The 23,464-nt window shown below is 41.8% G+C and overlaps 1 protein-coding gene across 1 annotated transcript; it reads right to left on the bottom strand.

The window, feature by feature from the left end:
- Positions 1 to 235: 235 nt before the first annotated feature.
- On the bottom strand, positions 236 to 20,141 carry LOC144493160 (uncharacterized). The gene is made up of 6 exons (XM_078212057.1): positions 20,044 to 20,141; positions 17,937 to 18,012; positions 15,191 to 15,264; positions 9,077 to 9,282; positions 1,002 to 1,081; positions 236 to 406 (listed from the first exon to the last, which is right to left on the bottom strand). The coding sequence occupies exons 1-6, from the start codon at positions 20,139 to 20,141 to the stop codon at positions 236 to 238; spliced, it is 705 nt and encodes a 234-aa protein (XP_078068183.1).
- Between the last annotated feature and the right edge of the window lie 3,323 nt (positions 20,142 to 23,464).

The raw sequence follows: 23,464 nt of genomic DNA, 5'->3' as shown, positions 1-23,464 counted from the left end.
CAGAGAACTTGGATTCAGTGGGACCTCAGTCATCCAGTGAACCCACACTTTTGGGACACCAGTTTTTCACAACTAGTTAACCATGGCAACAAGAACATCCAACTTTGAAACAACCAAAGCAGTGAAACTTGTTTCTTTTAATTAACTGGGTCTCCAAAAAGCTAATTACAGTCTGAATATAAATAGTGCTTTTATGATACATATTGTGGATCAAATAATGTTTCATAGATTCAAGTTAGAGATTGTTGGGCTGGGAATCCTTTGGTGAACTATATGGGGCAGCTGTTGATATGAGTAGTTGGCATCCTTTGATCTGCGAGAAATGATGGGATTGCAGCCTCTGAACTTTGGTCAGGTCAGATGAGATCATCTGCAGCCCTTCTTTTGACGACTGAAGAAGCAGATTCTAGAAAGGCAAAGTCTGTCATAAATGCCACATGTGAAGTTATCCCTTGCCGGTGGTGTGGGATGATCTCTGCTTGTTTTCAGGGTTGGTGTCTGCTTTTTGAGCTTCTGAAACTGCACGTCATCATGTTGGCAAATGTTGCCCACAGATAGTGTCGCCATTTAGATCAATCATTAGGTAGCGTTTCCAACTTGGCATAATTGATGTTGAGGGTTTTCATATCTCTTTTGACAGCATCCTTGAATCAGAGCTTTGGGCACCCTGCTGGTCTCTTGGCACAGGCTGTTTAGCACATTCTTGGGAAGTTGCTATCTTCTAGCCTGTGCACATGCCCAAGCCAGTGAAGCGTTCCTTGTTTGATCAGCACTAGCGTGCTTGGCATGTTTGCCCTAGAAAGGACTGCTTCATTGGTAACTTAGTCTTTCCATGTGAGACCATGGATGCATCATAGAGATTGGAGGTGGAAGTTAATGAGCCTTTGTAACTTGATAGATGTAAGTTGTTCAGGTTTCGCTGCCATACAGCAAAGTGCTGAGGCTAAAGGCCTTGTCGACAAGCAGTTTGGTCTTGCACGTTGGTTCATTGTTCTTCATACCTGTTTTGTTAGTGGGCCAAAGTTGCTGGCTGTCTTGTCAATGCAGGTCTTGAACTCTTCATCAAGAGGTATGTCTGTTACTGTAGATCCAAGATAGAAGAATTTGCTGACTGCTTCCACAGGTGTGTTGTTGAGTTAAATATGGATATTGATATGGGTAAATTAGACACTATTGTCCAGAAGTTGCAATTTACAATGTGCTGTATGAGCAATAAAGTGCAGCAGTTTTCATTTTGGAACTTGAAGTGGAAATTGGGATTTTATCTAAGAATGCCATAGCTACATGTGGTACAGGCATAAGGATAAGTACGGGCATAAGGATAAGTACGGGCATAAGGAGTCCAATATCTGCTGCATGATATTTGATTTGAGGACACTTTTTTATTCTGGGAACATATAAATAATTGAGTTAGATTCTTGGTCAAGAGTGGATTCAGTGGGGAGAAGTTGAAGAAGGTCTTAGATCAAATGAAAAACTTGACATTCATCAAATTATAAAACTTAAGGTTGTACATTTTTCAGAATGGATACATTTATTTGTGAGGACAAAATTTTCAAAGGATGCAATATGAGGCATAATTGCAAAAGTGTAATACTACACATGAAAGTGAATTGCACAATGTATTGTAGAATCCTAGTGGAATCATTGATGAACTTAATCATTACTGATACAAAGTTTTTGGAACTTTTATACCTAGTCACAAAAAATAGAATCTTATTATTTGGGAAATAAAGACTTAAGATTAGAATGTGTCTTTAGGATGATGCAAGATTGAAGAAGGTATGTTGCGAGTGTTGTGAGACAGAAAATTACAAGATACCTTTATAATGGATATAATGCTGATTAGATTATAAAATTGTCTTGGAATTTTGTGACACAGAAGATTGCAAGTTGTTTCTTGGATAGTTAAGGAACAAATGAGAGGTTTTCTACTTGTTGCAAGATTGAAGATAAAAAATGTTGTGAATTTGAAGATTAGAAAGAATGTTGCAAAAGGTAAATTAGGAGGCCATGCATGCTGTGAATTGAACACTTAGGGTTGTTGCAGGACAGCAAATTAGGAGGCATTTTTGAAATATATGCCAAAGATTCAAAAATGTCTTTGAGATGTGCAACGGAAGGTTCAAAGATATCTTTGGGCTATTGTAAAACTAAACTTTAGAAATTATCTTTGAAATATTGCAGACAGAAAAGTGATGTTGGAAGACATAAAATTAGGTAGTACACTTGGGATGTGAAATAAATTAGAAGATGTCCTTAAAACATCTTGGAACTGAAAGTTTGAAGATGTCTTGGGATGTGATACTGAAGATTGGAAATTATCTTTGAGATATTGTGAAAGTGGAAGTTAAAGGCAGCTTTTGTGAAGACTAATAAACTGAAAAGGAGAAGATGTCTTTGGCATATTTCAAGATAATAAAAGATATTGTTGTGATGGTTGTGAAACTGAATACTAGAAGGCCTCTTTGCAATGTTGTGAAACAAGCTAATAAAGGAAACAAAGAAAATAGAAGTTTCCTTTGAGGTGTTGAGCAGTTGTAGATTGGAGGGTGTTTATGCAATGTTGTAGGACAGATGATTAGATGATTTGCAATACCAGACTGGTGAAGAGATGGTGCTTCTGGGATGTTACAATATGAAGGATTAGCAGGTGTCTTTGGAAGGTTATGAGACTAAAGATTAGGAGGTGCTTGTGGGATGATATAGGATGAGGAATCAGAAATGCTTGGGGATGTTATGAGTCTGAAGATTTGAAGATGCTTTGGGATAGTGTAGACTGAAGATTTGAAGGTGCTTTGGGAAGTTATGAGTGTGAAGATTTGAAGATGCTTTGGGATGTTACAGGATAGAAGATTCAAAGTTGACTTTGGTGGATTCTTTGGAATGTCACAATACAATTGTGGTAAATCTCTTCCAAGTTGTCACTGTGATGGTACTGAAACTAAATATTATAAGGAGTCCTTTTGACATTGTTAAAGGGAAGATTATCAAGGTGACTTTAAGACAAGGTTCCATTGCAAAATGAATAAAAGTCCATGATAACTTACCTGTACAGATCCCAAGTAAAAACACATCAAAGATCCAGAAACAAGTCAGTCAGAAAAGCAATGGTGAACAATCTGTCAAACATATCACTCCCTGATATAATCTAAGTGATACAATAAGCCTGAAATCATGAAATGAGACTGAGAAAATAGCAACAATTCAATGTTCAAATTATTCAGTGATTTTGCAAATTATCTCCTTATGTCTGATTATGGGTGCCTGTTCCCAATAAGATGCAGGAATCTGTAGAGATGTAGCAGAACCAACTGTTCTGCTAAGAACTGTTGATGAATTTTTCAAAAACTGAATGCCTGAGGTTCCACTGCAGATAGAATATCAATGAAATTACACTGAGGACATCATGGCTACAGTATATGTGGCAGTCACGATATACAGGATATGTTGATATTTTTGGAATATCATAACTAAGAGGAATCAATTAATGTAATGATCTTTTGATTCCATATCTTTGCTTCTTAATCGTAATTACTCAATGAACAGCATTAAGTGCATTATCATACGCATTGCAATATCCAAATTTCAAAAGTTCAGTTCACGGGATTGAAAGCAACTTATTATTCAAAATTGCAGAGAAAACATTGAGAAGAAACCACTTCATCACTTGGGAAAATAACCTTCCTCAAGTGAAAAGGAAAATTGGAGTAATTATATTGAGTAGCTAATACTTCCTGTTACAGAGTGGCAGACTGATACAGTCTTTTCACACATGGTACTTAGATTCCTATTCTGCTCAACCAAAAACATGAATGCTGTCAGGAACCTTGAGAAAGTTTCACTCTAATTTCCATTGGCTGCTAGTTTACATTGCAAAACCACCCAGAATTCAATGTGGAATTGCCACAATTTACAAATCACAAGCTCTGAAAATGGCTGATATCAAAAACTGAACTGGCACAATGGTGAAATGAATAAGCCAAAATAGGATTGCAGTCAAAATGATTGTGGTGGCTACGTGAGCAGAGCTTTAGTCTGCCTCTCATTCATGTTATATCCGTCTTGGGAGTAGAGGAAACTTTCCTTTATCTCACTTTGTTACCCTTCACCTGGGGTACCTTAAAGAGAACAGCACATTTCATCGAATCCTTACATCTGACCCAAGAATGCTTGACATCATCAGTTGGAGGAAATTTTAATATCCATCTATTCTGTATCATCTATACATAAGCTCGATATCGTCTGGCTGCTAAAATTGCAGAGGTATTTCATTCTGTAACATTTCTTTCCCCTCACCTTAATAAAGTCAAATTACTATACGATATGAATAATCATAAACATCCAGGCAATAATTCCAACTATTCAGTCAGCAAACAACACAAAACTCAGCCAGTTAAGGAAAGGTTGCCTCGTGTTTGAGATCAAGGAGCCAAACATTAGATTTTGAAGGGTTCCAAGAAATTCATTGCAACCTTCCACCACCGTGCAAGATATGGCAACTTGCCACCCAAGAGCTCAACAATTGCCAAAAAATATTGCCATCTTAATAGCTAAACTCTTCGAAAATGGTATTTTGGTTATAATGATTAATTTATGCAGAAATGGGGTGGGGGATGTTGAACTAATTTAATACACATTCACATTGCCTCATCTGTTAAAGCTCATTTCAGAATTGAAAAGAAAATGAATGCACCGAGCCTTCCGTAGAGCAATTAGGAAGTAGCACAAAGGCAATAAGATTTTGAACTTAAATGGTAACATTTTAATTGGCTTGAAAGCTCCTGGAATGATTTCACTTCTACTCTCTGCTAATGCCTACTCTAATAATCAATCAGATCCCTCACATGTAATAACTTATCTACTAATGGTTGACAACATGGCAGTACATTTTTTGCTTGAGCACTTCCAGTTTGGAGCATCACCAGCTGGTGGTGCATAATTTGGGAACGTATGTGCACACAATTAACAGAATAGACATCGATTCTTGAACTGGGCAGTTTCCGCATCTGCATTTTCTTGCACATGAATGAATTCCCCCTCTTCCAACCTTCATGTTCGATCCCTTGAGCTGAATTAAATTTGGTGATAATCTGCAATTACTGAATTCAGTAATAATTTGGACACTTGCCAATCAATGCAAGAATTCATATCATCAATTACTGCTCGAGGCACAAGTCAACTATGCTGTCTATCTATTTCCGTGCCAGGCTGTTCTTAGCTATGATTTCTTTTTGATCTGGTTTGCTTTTCAATTGCAAGGAAGCCATCTTATCAACCTTGCCTTAGGTTTAACATTCGTACAATTTCCCATCAACAGTCTGGTCTTTGAATGGGCTCTTTGGAAATTTTGTAAAGTGTAAGCTGGACGACAGATCCACGTTTTTAAAACATTTTTTTAAAACTTAGTTCTTTGTTTTATGTCATGAGAACATTGGTTATCAAGGCTAATAAGATGTTGAATAAATTCTCATTACCATCAAGAAGCCAACAAATCTCAAGCCATGTTTCCATCCCTGACCCATCTCTGTCCTGTCCCTTGTCTGAACTGGAGTTCTGGTAAAAAAATGCAATTTATCATCTGCTGGTGCTTGTGTTGGTCAAAAGTTAACATTTATCAAAATTAACATGCCTTATTTGCATTTAGTCTAACGGCCTTTGTCTGGCTCTGCAGCCATTTGGGGCCTTTGTGTGTATGTGGGGAAATTGTGGGGACAATAGAGCTCTCTAAGTAAGGAAACTGTCTTTTTTATTGTTACTTTTTTAAAGAAAATTAATCTAATCAATGTACAGCTTTTAAAAGAAAGTCATTATATAAATAAATCCTTTTTCCAAAGCGTTATGAGATTGAACGTCTACTTTTCATAACAGTCCTCTCACCCCCACGTGAATGGATTCTCCTGCATTATTGCCATGGTAACTATGGAAGTGTTTGTGCAATTTATCAGCATCTATGCAGCATTCAATAAGGGATATTTCACACAGTTGTAGGATTTGTTGGAATAACGGCAGTGGGACAGTAAAACTTATCCTAACACCAGAATTAGCCTCTACAGTAGCGATAACATCAAAATGCAAAATATACAAGAAAGGCTACTCTGGATGTCTTTCAGAATACAAAAGATTTATAAAGTGCTCTATATAATGTAACATGCAAAACATCACTGGAAGGATGTTTAAGAGTTAACATTCCACACATTGCAACATGTAAGATTTCAGAGAATTAAATAAACTTGGGATATTTATTCACCTGGGATATGGTTTTTAATGTTTCTTAACACATTAAAATCATTGCTTAATTTAGTTCTGGGAAAGTGTGGCAAATAACTGATATGAAAAAGACTAGGCATGTTTCCTACAGGAGCGGGAAAGGGACTTAATAGAGTTTTTTACAATCATGAAGGGTTTTGATAGATTGAGTAGGGAAAGATTATTTTCTCTGGTTGAGGAGCCAGTAACAACTGATCATCAATTTAAAATTCTTAGTAAGAGAATAAGGAGGTTAGATGAAATTTCTTTATTCATGAGTTGTTGAAGCATGGATGTTTTATCACAGGAAGTGAGTGGTGCAGAGACCAATGCATCTTTTTAAGGAGAAATTGAATAAATGTTTGAGGCAGAGAAAAATACAGGGCTATTGGGATGGAGCAGGGTGGTTAGGATTACTTTTGGATTATTTTAGCAAAGAACTGGCGCAGGTACAATGGGGGAAATGGCATTCTTCTGGATGCAAACCTGTAAGATCCCATTTGGACATAAAAGAAAACAATGCATAATTAAATTCCTAAATCAAATATCCTGAAAATGGCGGTATAAAACGACGAAGCAGAGGACCGGAATTTGTTGAAAACTTGCAGTATAGTATGTTGTACACAATGCTGTGTTATAAATTTTCCAAACAATTGTAACATGGGTGACCTTTTGGATGAAACACAGACAATGGCCGGAAATTTCTGGCTGTTTTTGCTGGCGTGATCTTCTACCCTGCCGATGGCCAACTCCTGCCATGGGTTTCCCAGCGGTAGGGGGTGTATAAAACAAGAAACCCCACTGACAGCAGCGGAATTGGAAAATCCTGCCACTGGCCAATGGTGGGCCACCTCCACTGCCATGAAACAGGCCACAACGGGTATGGAAAATCCCACCCAATGAATTTAACATAGCATGTTAACCTAGCTCTGTCCACCTCCTGGCATTAACACACCACCTCCAACAGTTTAAATCTAACTACATATCTCGGCCCCAGCAACAGAGCCATTGGATGTTCATGTTCTAATTGACAAAATATACCTTCCACTATTATAGAATCATAGAATTCCTCCAGTGCAGGAGGCCAATTGGCCCATCAAGTCTGCACCAACTCTCCAACAGAATATCCCACCCAGGCTCTATCCCCATAATCCCATGTATCTTGAGACACTAATGGGCAATTTATCATGGCCAATTAGCCTAACTTGCACATCTTTGAACTGTGCTGGCATTGAACCCGGGCCCCTAGCGTTGTGAGGCAGCAGTGTTAATAACTCTGGCACCATAATATGTAAATAAGTCTTGGTTATTTAATTGTTTGGGCATCAAACTGACTCCAGATTACCTGGGAAATTTCCACCATCCATTATGATTGGTAATCCAAAAATCAAGCTCTAGTCAGTCAGGGGAGGGCAGTCCTGGATCACAAAAGTGAACTGATTCTAGTTAGTGACTTCTGAGAGCCAAGTAATCCAGGGACATGTACTCACAGAATGAGCAGTCTCTTAGCTTTAGGCACCAAAGGCACATGTGACACCCCTCAATGGGTGGGACTTTGAGCCCTTCACTATACAGGTAGTCAAAGCATTTGTTCCTGGGCCACAGCAGTCTGTAGGAAAATTTAAGAAAGTTCAAATGTTTGCATGTTTTGTCTGTTTAATGTAAGTTAGTCCTTATAGGATATGGATTACTTTTCAAAAACACAGTTCTAACTATCCAGGCATGCTCAGCTTGATGACTTCATAACTCACAATGCCTGTTGGGAAAAATTTCCAGTGATTTCATTGCATTTAGAGGTTTGTTTTATTGAGGGAACTTAACGCTGCATCAAACATAGATGTGTCTTCTGTGAGCGGCTCAAATATCCGCTGGCCTTCTGCTCCAAGTAAAAATGTACAAATATTACCTTCTTTTGCATCTTTGCTACATCCAGACTCCCAAAATCCTTTGACCTTACAACGTGAGTGGATCTCTTGTCAACAGAAGTAACAGTGCTAGACCTGGTAAAGTTAAACTTTTCTCAAATGTCTCCCATGTCGTTGTAGATTTTATATATCTAGCACAACACAGAGATGGCATTAGGTTCTCAATATGCAACAGTTGTATCACCAAGAGTTTTAAAATATCTCTGCAATGACAAAATGTCTGAATTAACACTTCTAAGTGAGCTTTATGGTGCCTGTTTTCTCACCTCTTTTTATTTAAATTGAACACCCAGGCTTAACCAATCAAGCAGAGTGAGCATAGATTAGTTAGCAGACTTGCTTAATGGAACACAGATCAATTGAATACTACAGTGAAAACTACCCTCCCCTTGCAGCACCAACACCCCCCCTCCCCCACCCAGCCAACGGCCCCCTACTCCACATTGCACCCACCTCTATTCCCAACCCCTATGGGGGCTCAAAGTCCCACCCATTGAGGGGTGTCACATGTGCCTAAAGCTAAGAGACTGCTCATTCTGTGAGTACATGTCCCTGGAAGAAGAAGTACTAACTAGAATCAGTTCACTTTTATGATCCAGGACTGCCCTCCCCTGACTGTGACCCTGACCCAGTTTTGTGCCCAGCACCCTGACCCAAGCTGTTTTGGGCTTGTTGGTCACTTTTCTATATTTCATCTTCAATATGGCCTTTTTAGACACAAGTATATTTTTATAATGTAAAGAAATCATTTCAATAATAAAATCTCTCACAGTATGTACATACATTGTAAAAAATATCCACTTTGGTATCTTGCGATGCTCATAAATTAAATTGAACAGCTGAGTGCCATTGAGATTTAACAGAATGTTTGTCTTAGTCCATCCTCTGTTACAACTGCTTACTTTTCTGCTCTGTTATTTTCTCTGACACAGTCTCCTCCATAGCCGACTCTTCTTCTAATTCGTCTCCCTCATCCAATTCTTCATTTTCTTCCTCGCTGTCTGACTCCATGTAGAAGCTGATTGAAGCTTGCACAGGGAATGCTGCCAAAAGCTCCTGCCCTTCACTATACAGGTAGTCAAAGCATTTGTTCCTGGGCCACAGCAGTCTGTAGGAAAATTTAAGAAAGTTCAAATGTATTTCTGCTCCAAAACACATCATTTCATTGGTTGAATAGTTAATAACTAAACAGTTTTTTTCAAAGAGCTGATAGGCTTATTTCTATGTCGTTTGAATTACTGTGCAATATCTTGGAGGGGATTAAAAGGAAAGGATATTTTGCCCCTGTTTCTAAACATGCAACAAAATAACACTTTATATTGGAGAACATGACTGAGTCCAACACCTGAAAAAATGACAAGCCATTCTACCCTTCTCATTCCATACCCATCTCATTCCTTTCCACCCCTCATATTCCCATCCCATCACCCATCAAACCCCTGATTCCTATTCCATCCGATGCCCCATTCCAAACCTTCCAAGTATTCCCCCCCCCCCCCAACATTGCTACCCCTTGCCCTTCACATGCCACCATTGCACCCCAATTTCTCCTGCCAGGGTGACTTCTATTGTTTTCATCAACACCGCACTCATCATTTTCACAGTAATTTCATTGCTGTGTTGATGTGAGCCTACTTGTGACTAATAAATAAACTTTAACCCTACCTCCACCACCACCAGCAACCATTACGAGCTGTCTCACATGGTCCAGATGACATCATGTCAGAGCAGCTACAACTCAAAACAGAAACCACTGACTGAAAAGGAAGGTAAGAACTCTCACAACACCAGGTTAAAGTCCAACAGGTTTATTTGGTAGCAAATACCATAAGCTTTCGGAGCACAGCTCCTTCGTCAGATGAAGTGGATATCTGCTCTCCAACAGTGCACAGACACAGAAATCAAGTTACAGCTTAACTTGATTTCTGTGTCTGTGCACTGTTGGAGAACAGATATCCACTCCATCTGACGAAGAAGCTGTGCTCCGAAAGCTTATGGTATTTGCTACCAAATAAACCTGTTGGACTTTAACCTGGTGTTGTGAGACTTCTTACTGTGCTTACCCCAGTCCAACGCCGGCACCTGCACATCATGAAAAGGAAGGCTCATTTTTGAGGTGAGCAGGAACTGCCAAAGCGCATGGACAGACGCAGCTTTGAGACCTGCTCCTTGCACTCTCTGATCTCCACCTAAAGAATTTGAAATGTCCCCCATCTGGGGCAGGGTGGTGGAGGAAAGTGGAGAAGGGAGAGAGGAAAATCAGAAGGGGTAGTTTGTTACATTCACTGCATGTGGTAAGGTCTGCCTTCGCAACATTGCCCCTCACCTGAGGTGTGGTGACCCTTAAATTGAATCACCACCGGTCAGCTCTCCCCCTCAAAGGCGAGAGCAGCCTATGGTCATCTGGGACTATGGTGACTTTATGTTTACCTTAGTGCTGCAGTGAAATGTTACTATGGGCTGGATTTTACATGGAGTCTGTGGACCTGCCTCATCTTAAAGTTTGAGAGCAAGTCCTCCCCCATTTAACCCGAAAGCCCTGAGCCAGTTTTACGACGATTGGACTTTTAATAGCTGTTGGGAACAGGATCCGAGCCTGCTTTTCCAGCATATTGCAACACACCTACTGGGATCCACACTTAATAAAGATTGAACCTGGGATCTTCTGATTTAGAAACAATAGCTGGAATTTTCACACCTGGTAGGTAGTCCTTCCAGTGGAACCAAAAGCCAGATCTGACCCTGTCCCTGGGGGTGGCAAGACCCTGGGCAGAATTTTACCAGTGTCAGCCAATCGAGAGGCAGTTGCCAGGACCACAATCCAACTGAGGATGATGGCCTGTCTCTCAGAGATGCCAGCCCAATTAGAGGGTTGACTGCACTGATTGAGGTGGTGAGTGCTAAGCTCTTCCAGACAAGGCCCGGCGTTTGGAGGGCCAGTGGCCATTACTCCTAGGGTAGCATTCAGTGGACCTTGAAGCAGCCATAAATGAGGAGTACTGTATCACCTTCCCCCCAGGAACCCATTGAAAGGCCACACGGATTTACTTCCTGTCCTCCCCATGCGGCAGCACCTTGCAATGCCAGTAAAATGCCAGCGGGAGAGATAAGTGACCCTCAGTTGGCTGCTTGATGATGCAATTGGCTGCTCGGTGGATTGGCACTGCTGAAGTTCCTGCTGTTAATAAAATTCCCTGGAAGATTCAACATGTTGGGCTCCCCTATCTATGCCCTGTGGCATCACTTTACCAATCCTCCTACCTGCCAGCCCATCTCCAGAGGGCTGTAAAATCCAATCCATTCAATGGTTCCAAGCTCACCTCGATGGTAGTGGTATGGTGGGAGTGTGGGACTGGAGAGAGGAAGGGGCAATCTTTCCATCAGAAAACTCAGAAAAACAACCACCATTTGTTGTCCTCAGCTACACCCACCCAGATGGAGAGGCTATTGGGCAGTTAGGCTTTTGGCACTAGGTAGGGTAGCCAACTGTGATTAAATATTATCCTGAGCATTCATCACATGACTTGCCCACACGCTCCAACCATTCAGCCAACATATCCAGGCTTGTGATGTACTGCCTTACTTGGAAAGCAAAATGACTCTTTATCCAATTGGATGGTGTTTAACTGTCAGCCAAACATCACTTTATTCCCATTTTCAATATTTTTATATCTTGTTCAAATTTTTTTTTAATGTCCCCACGATCTATCTCCAGGATTGCTCACAGCTGTCTCCTGGAAATTGAATTCCTGTAGCCTCCAGGCCAATCCTGGAGGGTTGGCCACCCCCTCGGCCACACCCGGGAGTGCAGAGAAAGGAGAGAGGAATCGGAAAGAATGGGATGGAGAGAAGATTAGAGGCAAGAGGTGAGATCAGAATGATAGTTTGGGAGGGATCCAATGGGCAGATCAGGAGGGTTATGGAGGGTGTTGGAGAGCAGGTGTAGTTGGTGAAGCACCCAGCAGTAAAGTAGCGAGTTACTTATCTCCCGGATCCAACAGTCCTTGTCTCCCTTTAGCCATTAGGCTTTCTGAGGCTTGGGAAACTCAGTCGTGCGGGGTTAAATTTCAAATGGTATTTAATACCGAGGCACAGCGTATCGTTATAACATACCAATGACTAACGCACCTCCTCCAAGTAGGTTGTTCACCTGGCCCCTATCCCGCCTCAGTTAAAACCCGAAGTGGGCTGTTTGGAGAAAGGTTCACTCAGGTTTCAGGGTTTTAGCATTTTCACATCCGAATCGACCCAAATCCATCAGATGTTATGCTTAAAAACCTCTGCAATCCCAGTTAATCCTAGTTTGTCGGCATGAACAGGACAGGAGTAACTGGGAGCAGAGAACTTCCTCCACCATTCCCACCAAAACTGAGCTGCCACCATCGTCTTAGGTTTCTTCAAAAGGGTGAGTCAGGTATCTGCTGCAAACAAATAGGTGCTTTATAAATCCATACATGTTGCAGTTGTCGTCAATAAGCCCTCACGCAATTTCCAGTCACCTATGAGCAAGAGAATGCTTGGCTGCTGCAAGTCACTCAGAAAAGTAAGCCTAATATTTAAAGCCAATTTTTGTGCAGTCAGAAGCATCAATAAAATGAACTCCTTGATTCCCAACTCTCTGCCCCTCGCCTTGATTGATGGAACCCCACCCCCATACATTGGACTTTGCATCCCTGTACAATCCTGCAATTGTTCTCAAGTAGTATCACTATGACAACAATTTCCTGCAGCCATTTGTTATAGAATCATAGAATCATAGAAACCCTACAGTACAGAAAGAGGCCATTCGGCCCATCGAGTCTGCACCGACCACAATCCCACCCAGGCCCTACCCCAATATCGCTACATATTTTACCCGCTAATCCCTCTAATCTACGCATCCCAGGACACTAAGGGGCAATTTTAGCATGGCCAATCAACCTAACCTGCACATCTTTGGACTGTGGGAGTGTGAGGGAGTACGAGTACCAAGGGAGTGCGGCATAATTGGAGCTGCCTCCCTTCAGAAGAGACGACAAAGCAGGTGCCACTGCGCCAATTTGGAAAAAAGAGGGGGAGAAATTCTCCGATCCCTTGGCTTAATATTTAGCCCTCAAGCAACATCCCAATGATAGACTACCTTCTCATTTTCACATTGCTGTGTGTGGGTGCCACATTTTGAGTGACTGCTCTTCAGAAAAGGCGGCACGGTGGCACAGTGGGTTATATTGAGTCTTCCGCATGTTGTGCCTTTGCTGTATAAAGCTGCCCATTCTGCCACCTGGTCCTTATTCCTGTCCTTTCCTAAACTGCAATCAGTTCCCTCCATTTCTGATGCGACCCAAGTTCTCTCTGTTTCTCCCCGACCCAGGCTGAGGGATTTTTGACTTTTTTTTCGCTTCAATATGAAATATTCCGACACAGTATATTTTAATGTAAAATGGAACTATTAAAATTTTTAATTTTAATACCCCCACATTTTCTACATATCTTTCCTTGCCAGGACAGCAGGCATCTTTTCGATAGTGCCCCAAGTTGCCACATCTGAAGCACTCTCAGACTTTTGCTGTTTACATTTACATGTACCTGGATTCCATTGTGCCATTTAGTTAACTTTACCTCTTGTCATGCCATTGGCAGGGGTGGGATTAAGTTTCCTGCTGTGAAATTGTTCATCCATTGCTTTCAATGCAGCTGTTATTTTCAAAGTGTCATCCAACATTAAGTCAGCTCCTCTTTCCAGCAGCCTAAACCTCAACTTATCCAACTTGTGGTGTTAAACCATCTGATCTGCTGCCTGGTTATTCAGACCCACTGCAACACAATTGCATCCATCCACACCTGCCTCAAATGTGTCATAATGTTTCCCCCTTCTTTCTATCTCATGTGACAAAAAATATTGTGTTGGAATTTAGCACATGGCATCATCACATACCCTGCCTTCAAAGTTTTCACTACACCTTCATAATTCACCTTTTCTCCATGTCAGGCAACATTTTAAAAGTCTCCCTCATCAAAGAACCGCATTGAACAATAAGGCCCATCCCTGAGCTTTCTGCGCCAGCATCGACCCATCCAAAACCAGATCACAACTCTCAGCGTACTCTTCAAACCCTTCCAGCCACAATTTCCATTTCACACTGATGGTACTGACATAAGCTCTGTTCCACTGTCTACAGAGCCAGCAAAGTACCATGACACAATCCTAAATATCTCCATTTTTTATCTTTGATGGCAATGTCACAGCTCGGATTGAAAGAACAACACTCAAAGTCACTGATTTAACTGCAAGAAGGACATAAATTAATCTGCCATGTTAACTCCCTAACATGTGCTATCTGACCTACGACTGGCAACCCCCCCCCCCCCCCCCACCCCACCCAGGTCAAGTGATCCCATATGTAGCACAGCATGTATCTTACAGTATCTCATCCAAGTACTGTACAGTATCTCATACTTAAGACCACAAAACTGTCATTATGACAGCAATAAGTCAACATATCAGTCTTCTAACCAGCTGGGAATAAACAAAAGAATACATGGGTAGGTAAGCTGTTAACAAAATACTGTGAAACAGAACTGGGTACTAAAACTTCAGGCAGTCAAGTTAAAAGTGGTCTGAAAGAAGAGCAAGGAATTAGCTCGGGAAAATGTTCTATTTATTAGTTTTTCCCACATTTTCAAGTAGAAAAATGAGCTAGACTGAAATAAGCAAAATTTGTTTTGCCTGCTACTCTCTATGCCCATTTGCTTTTTATGAAATAAAACAGCTTAATGATTTATGTACGGTTTCGTTTCCCATCTGCTTTAGGAAGGAGGTGGAAAGGCTTTGAGGCCACATCTAAAAGACACACTGTCCAGTTTGGATCACATGATCTTATCACCCTTACGTCCATGTTTTACGCTACTGTATAGTAATATGTAGGGCAGTACAGACACACTACTAAATGTAAGATACTTAGACAACCTATGTGATTGATTGGCCAAGGAACTATTTAATGCAGATGCTAAACTTGCAACTTTTAGGATGTCCATACCTGACTGGGTGGGTGAACAGAGAAGGTATGGTCTGTCGTACACTCTCTTGATTGGCTGTTTCCATGTGAGGGTGCTGAAAATGGAAAATCTGGAAGATGTCAAGTCCACCGAAAAGCGAAACCTTACTTCACAACTTTTTTCTGTTTTTGCTTCTGTTCTTAAGAAATAAAACCTGCCTATTAATTTTTAGGATATTGTGAAAAGTATTATTTCTTGTCTACATCAACAGTGATGAAGTGGAAATTGTCAAGAGCTTCAAGTTTCTAGGTGTCCAAATCACCAACAATCTGTCCTGGTCCCTCCACGCTGACGTACAGTTAAGAAAGCCCACCAATGCCTCTACTTTCTCATGAGGCCAAGGAAATTCAGCATGTCCACTACAACTCTTATCAATTTTTACAGATACACCATAGAAAGCATCCTTTCCAGATGTATGGCTTGGTATGGCTCCTGCTCTGACCAAGACCGCAAGAAACTACAAAGGGTTGTGAATGTAGCCCAGTGCAGCACGCAAACCAACCTCCCATCCATTAACTCCATCTACACTTCCCGCTGCTTCGGAAAAGCAGCCAGCATAATCCCCAGACATACTCTTTTTTAAATTCAATTATGAGACATGGGCGTCGCTGGCTGATGGCATTTGAGGGTCAAGAACATTGCTGTGGCTCTGGAGTCACAAGTAGGCCAGATCAGGTACAGACCGCAGACGGCCTCCCCTGAGGGACATTAGTGAACCAGATGGGTTTTCTCAACAATCAACAATGGTTTCATGTCATCAGTATATTCCTAATTCCAGATATTGTTTTATTGAATTCAAATTCCACCATCTGCCATGGTGGGATTTGAACCTGGATCCCCAGAACATTAGCTGAGTTTCTGGATTAATAATCTAGCAATGATACCACTAGGGCCATTGCCTCCCCTTAAGGAACCTCTACCTTCTTCCATCAGGAATAAGATACAAAACATAGAACATAGAACAGTACAGCACAGAACAGGCCCTTTGGCCCACGATGTTGTGCCGAGCTTTATCTGAAACCAAGATCAAGCTATCCCACTCCCTATCATCCTGGTGTGCTCCATGTGCCTATCCAATAACCGCTTAAATGTTCCTAAAGTGTCTGACTCCACTATCACTGCAGGCAGTCCATTCCACACCCCAACCACTCTCTGCGTAAAGAACCTACCTCTGATATTCTTCCTGTATCTCCCACCACGAACCCTATAGTTATGCCCCCTTGTAATAGCTCCATCCACCCGAGGAAATAGTCTTTGAACATTCATTCTATCTATCCCCTTCATCAATTTATAAGCCTCTATTAAGTCTCCCCTCAGCCTCCTCCGCTCCAGAGTTGAGTCTGAGTTGAGTCTGAGAACACGTACCAACCGACTTCCCTGCTGCCATCAGACTTTTGAATAGACATATTATATATTAAGCTGATCTTTCTCTTCACCCTATCTGTAACTGCAACACTATATTCTGCACCCTTTCCTTTCCTTCCCCCCTATTTACTCTATGAACGGCATGCTTTTTCTGTATAGCGCGCAAGAAACAATACTTTCACTGTATCCCAATTCGTGACAATAATAAATCAAATCAAAATCAAAAGTGAAAACATTCCCCTTACCCTTTGCCTACTTCTCCCAAGGAAAGCTTAAACATATAATAATGTACAGGCTGGTTTTATGTACATTATATTTCACTGACTGGATTGTTTTATACAGGATAACTTTAAGTCTGGGTGTGTTATCCACAAAGTAATGGAATGACTGCAGTCAGTTTACACAGGATATGAGGTAAGTGTATGATTTGAATTGTCCTGTGGGTGATACAGACACTGGGCACAGTGCACAGGTTGCAATATGTTCATGGAAAAATTGGCCATACTGCAGACAAGGTAGTGGAACGACTGGATGTGTTAATCTATGGCTATGCACGCTGGGCACCAGAACTTAAATATGTTGCATTGACTTGAGTGAAAGATAAAACTCCGTGTCCATTGTGCTATATGTGGGAGGGACAGCTTGCCATTCTGGTGGGTGGTGCAGGGGACAGGGGTTTTGTACCTGATCGCATATACGCACTCAAAACTGCTGAAATCTTTGTCACAGCTGATTCCATTTGTAAATGCACATGACTTTTGCAAATACTATCTGTACACACAAGCAACAGGAACTTACTAGTAAATTGGCAATAAACATTCTGTAAGTTAGATCTGGGAAGATTGCAGCGACATGGTGAAAAATTGGTTAGCACTGCTGCCTCACAGTGCCAGAGACCCGGGTTTGATTCCTGGCTTGGGTCACTGTCTGTGAAGAGTCTGCACATTCTCCCCGTGTCTGCATGGGTTTTCTTTGGGTGTTCCAGTTTCCTCCCACAGTCCAAAAACGTGCTGGTTAGGTGCATTGGCCATGCTAAATTCTCCCTCGGTGTACCCAAACAGGCGCCGGAGTGTGGTGACTAGGGAATTTTCACAGTAACTTCATTGCAGTGTTAATGTAAGCTCACTTGTGACACAAATAAATGAACTTTTAAAAACTTTTCAAGGACCAGTTGTGGACATTTTTCAAAGGGAGTATATCAAGCAACATACAATTACTACATTTGGCACTGTTGTCAGATACTATCGTGTAGCTATAACAGCTGTTAAGACCTAATACACTGCAGTGTTTGCTGTCCTCTGTCTTCTTGCTTGGTATCATAATTAATACTTATTTCTAGCAGAGAGCTAAATCATCACTTACTGAGTTTTGCCTTCTCCATCTCTGCCTGTCCATGTCTCTGGCTGTCAATATCCAGGGTCTCCAGAGGGGTGAATGACTGGAAGATGGATAGAGAAATGATTGTTGTATAAAGGAAATGGAAGAGCAGAAACAGCTCCCTGTCTCCAAAACCAAAGCAGCAGAGTGAGGGAATCTCACCTTCACAACACAGAAATGTTCCCAATGTAGCAAGTGGCATTTCCCAAGGAAACATACCGGGACACAATACAGGAGGAACTGTATTAATATTTGTGTACAATTTGAGGAAATATTGAATGAAGAATACAGCTTTGCTTAAAAAGAATCTCTTTTCCCATCCTCTTGCCCAGGTCACTGTTACCATATCAGACAATCGTTAGATCATTAATAAATAGTAGCTGGGACTTAGTAATGGTAATGTTCACTTGGTAGATCTTAACATGTGTGATAATGTAAAACAGGTGACAGTGAGTCAATTGACATACAAGGCTGCTGACTCGCTGGGCCCTATTTTACCATTGTAATTCTAAGTGCTGGGTGGACTTGAAACTGAGAGTGTTTCAGATCCGACTTTTAGACCCGTTGTCAAGCGCCCCCAATGCACTCTGCCTGAAAAAATATCAGCAATTCCGAATCACACTGCACAAGCCCGTGGGCAGGGCTTAACGTGCCCGATCGGCGCCTCCAACTGCGCATGCGCAGAAAAGAAATGATAGAATGCTGCTCCCCTGCCACATCCCTCCCAGGATAATGCCTCCCACTGGCCCCTACAGACATTGCCCCACTCCCACAACATTACTGACCCCTTTATCCCCCCCACCCCTGCCACCCAGACCAATCGCAGCCCCCTCCCCCCTTCCCTCCCCACTGATTTCAGGCAGGGTGGCAGCGGATCCCCCCCTTCCCCTCCACTGATCTCAGGTGGAGGGCTAACGGACTCTAGGTACTTACTTCCTCACTAACTGGAGCACCCGAATCAGACATATGTGCACCATGTCTGTTTCACGCCAATTCTGAATGGGCAAATGTAGTGGTAAAGGGGGAAGTGCCAGTAAAGTTGGCGTGCAGCCCATTAAGTCAATTTAAATGCATGCAAATGCACTTAAATGGCCGTGGCGCCCATTGCGGGCACAGTTCCGATCGTGGCCATTTTCGGGCCTTGGTAAAGGGGGAACCAGCGCGGAGGTGGGCACGGATCATGCTACTTGCCTCATGCCCACCTTTACCAAGTTTTCACACCCAAAAACAGGCGCAACGCGATGGCAAAATCGGGCCCACTATCTCCCATTTTACACTATCGCTCCAAATTAAGATATTCTCCCATTGAATTTTCAACTGTCAATTTGCTCATGGTAAATTCCTTGATTCCAAGATACTACAATCAATCCTTTGGAAAAAATTCAAATCTCTGCTCAGTAGATGCAACCTGGGCCAACTCCCCTGAAGACTCATTTGATTAATACAGCACCTGGCCTACAGCCAGGTAGGTCCCCGATTTACAAACACTCTTCAGCAAGGACAATGTTTGACCAATACAATTTTCCCCAGGAGTAAACATCAGCTAGGATTTGCTGAACATTACTGTCCAGTGACTCCTGCTGGATGGAGAGTGAAAGCTGGATCAGGCAGAGCTGTGATTCCCAACATGGTCAAATAGCGTGTTACCAATTACTATTTAAATTCACACGTAAAATGAGTTGGAACTAGGTACCAGGATGCTGCCAGTCAACATGAGCCGGGAGTCAGCAAGAAATTATTGACTTCAGATTAGGAGGGGACAAAATTAGACAAAAATCAAGAAGCTTCCAATACTATTACTGGCACAGAAAGGGCAGATCAAAGAACATGGTTGGATTTAAGAGCAGCAAGGCACTATAAAAAAAAACTCAAAACAGACTGTCCACTACCGAATGATCAAATCAAAAACATAGAATAAAATTTAGAAAGCTACTTTTCATTGCCAGCGACTTAATAACCAAGTTCCATTCTAATTCAGTAGAATTGTATTTTAGTTATTTTTTCATTGACTATTTTAGTGTGTGAAAATGAAAAGTGACTTTGAAACCTGCCCCAACAGCCTTCCTTTCTGCAGAGCGAAAGTTCACCTTACCTCCCTGTGTTTTCGCAAATCTGTCGGGTTGGCGGGCGCCTGTTGCCTTGAACCGAGCTGTAGCAGATGTTCTGAACTGACAGCGAAGCCACTTCCATAACGCTTAGCAGATCTGGATTGAAATCCTCAAACTTTCCAGCGAACCGAAAGCGCTTATTGCGAAACTCCCAGAGCTTTTTCTCTCTGCAGGCTAGTCTTTGGCTGGCTCTGTCTGAGCTCTTGTGAGTTACAGAAGCAGAATTTTATCACTTCTTTCAGAGAGAAGTTCATGAATAATTCCTCGCTGCCTTTCTGCTTCCCTGGGAGGGGGGGGGGGGGGGGTCAGTGTGAAATTTAGCACAGTTGAATAAACAAGAGCCCAGTGGGAAGAGGGAGTTTTTATATACAGAAGAGGTGGGCATAAAGAAAAAGTGAAGAAGAAAGTTTAAGTACCATCTGTGTCAAGACCCCAGGCCTTAGGGCAGAGCTGTTAAATACAATTAATGAGGGCATTAGAGGCCTATTTGCTGTTTAAAGGGAGTGTGTGTGTTGGGGGGGGGGGGGGTGCATGGAGGTGGGAGTTCAAAAAATCTCTTTTTACTGCAAGCACCTACCGAACTGATATATAATGAGGCACATGTAGATTCCTTCTATTTAAGGCTGCCTTAACTATAGCGTCGGCATGGAAAGACCAGGACAGATTGTTGGTGACCCTTCTGTTTAAGGCCCACATATTGTTCCCCGCAAATCACAATTGCGCCAGACCATTGGCGGAGATAAATTGTCTCCCCTTTGAAAGGCATTTATTGAGATCGGTATTGGAAGAGCATCAAAATACATCACAATTTTGTCGTCACGCGGTTGACAGAGGTGCCAAGGCATATGGGAGTGACTTTGAGGAGAATTTGTTGTCCACAATTTTTGCCACAATAGCATCAAGGATGGTTTTCACCAGAATAGTAAAAAGCTTTCACCAGAATAGTAAAACCTGATGCTCGCCTCTCGGTCAAAGTTCTCTCCTTTTGTTGTGTTGTCAGGGGGATAGAGCAGGAGTTGAGGTCAGAATTTCTTTTCTAATCATTACTTTGCTAATAATTAATGCAGAACAGTATAAGTAGGAAAAAATAGAGGGGGGATTTTAGTTTTCCCCTGAGCTCCTCTATTATCATAGTCAGGTACACTGAATTATCAGGCTGTACTGCTCTGACAAGACAACTGCAATGTGTCACAAACTGTTATTTATTCATACTCTGTCCATGATAAATATAAACAAGAACTTGCAACCCAGCAACAAGTTGCAAAATCTCATCATAGACTTTGAATTGTAAACGCACCAAGATGATATTTTTTAATTCTCTGAGACCACCCAAAATTGCTAAGAATTATGTTCAGTCTGACTTTCACTTAGCACGTTGTACAGCTAGCAGAGAGGGAATGTTTTCATACCACGATGTCGGTTGGGTTTTGAATAAAAATGTTAATCTGTTCGGACCCCTGAACAGTAAGAAGTCTCACAACACCAGGTTAAAGTCCAACAGGTTTATTTGGCAGCGCCAGCTTTCGGAGCCCCAAGCCCCTTCTTCAGGTGAGCCCCAGCATCAAATGGCATTGGTAGCTAAAAGATTGCGGGGGGGGGGGGGGGGGTGAGAGAATCAACAACTGAATACCGTAACTAAAATTTTAATTTGCTCCTTTTTTCCACCACCTCTGCAAAAGGAACGATGCCAGGATTGTGGCCGGTGCACATTGTAGAATCTAACATGAAAGAACCTGCAATTTTATAATGACTTTCACAACCACAGAACGCCCTAAAGCACTTAATAGCCAATTAGATTATTTTGATGTGTATTCAAGATTATAAGGTTGGGAGTGTAACCGTCACCTTGTACACAGCAAGGTCCCACAAATCCCATCACTATTCTTCAAATAGCGCCATAGGTTCTGTTACATGGTCATGGCAGAGCCATCGAATAATACAGCACCAATACAACTTAGTTCATGTCTGGAGTCTGAATCCTCTGCCGCAGAGACAATCATGCTACTGGTGACACGCAAAGGCTAAACTGATGAATTCATTTTGTCTTCATTCCCCGTGCAATATTAGCACGTGTGAACGTTGCAATAAGCTTTGCTTCTTGCCCTTGTCTGGATGTGAGCGCAGTGATCCCCAAGAATCTCAAGGGATCAGTCAGTCTGTCAGATATAACTCCTAACACTTGATCATTAAGCAGGAATGTGCCTCTACTTGCGAGATGCTCCCTTGATGTCATTTCAGAAACTCAGCTGGATTCCTGGGCTGTTTACACTGGACGGTTGAAAAGTGGTTAAACATTTCAAATCCAGCATCAAAGCAGCTTCCAAAGAGACTAAACATTTATCATCATCCCCTAATCTGAACCTTTCTGGAACCCTCGCTGAGGAGCAGTCTCTCAGCGCCAGAGCAAGAATACAATATGTTTATCTGGTGATTCTCACTGCAAAATGTATCTTCAAGATTACGACCATTAATGTGGATAGAACCATGCGCTAACCATATTAACTACGATTGAGTCTGATGCTCAACTATGTCATTTTAGTCCTGCCTGGGGTGTAAAGGGAGAGTCTCCAAAATCTGTGAGAATCAGTTTCTAAAATGGTTACATTCCTAACGAGGAAACAAGCCCTTCGCCCCTCCCCTCACTCAAGTAACCCTGACTAAAGACCTTTTGATGAATAGTGTTGAAATGTTACACAAAAGTAGCATGGAATGTGGCTCATCGCGATTTAGACTGAATGTATCCTCCCTTGCGTTGCTTGAGACAAAAAACTGATATATGCCTTGTGCAGTATAGTAACAGTGATAAAGTGAAAGTCATTCCAAGATATGAGTGTCAAAATCATAACATTCATTTTCTGTTGAAGTTGAGGGTGTGGCTTAACTGGCATTTTATTTGGTGCATCATCTAGCTTTTTGGAGGCTACAATAATTCTGACTTTAAACCACAAGTAGTTTATACTGAAGGGATTACTGATACAACAAATCTAAAAATGGACTTCAATCCAACTTTACACAGTCCAGTTACTTTAATGAGAAATTTAATTCCAGATACATAATTTTAATTGCCAAGTGAAACTTTTTCAAAAACCAAATCTACAACAACTCCACTAACAATGCACTCAACAATCCACACGTTTCAGTTATATGCTGCTTGCTAATGTTTTAAATAAAAAAACATTCATGGGGTACAGGTGTCACTGGCTGGGCCAGCAATTAATGCCCACTCCAAACTGCCCTAGAGGAGGTGGTGTTGGGCTTTGGGTAATAGAATTTATGGGCGGCACAGTGGCACAGTGGTCAGCACTGCTGCCTCACAGCGCATGGGACCCGGGTTCGATTCCCGGCTTGAGTCACTGTCTGTGTGGAGTTTGCACTTTCTCCTTGTGTCTGCGTGGGTTTCCTCCC

This window comes from Mustelus asterias, chromosome 4, assembly GCF_964213995.1.
Source record: "Mustelus asterias chromosome 4, sMusAst1.hap1.1, whole genome shotgun sequence".
In the NCBI taxonomy this organism is placed as follows: domain Eukaryota; kingdom Metazoa; phylum Chordata; class Chondrichthyes; order Carcharhiniformes; family Triakidae; genus Mustelus; species Mustelus asterias.
This window is presented reverse-complemented; position numbering and strand designations above follow the sequence as displayed.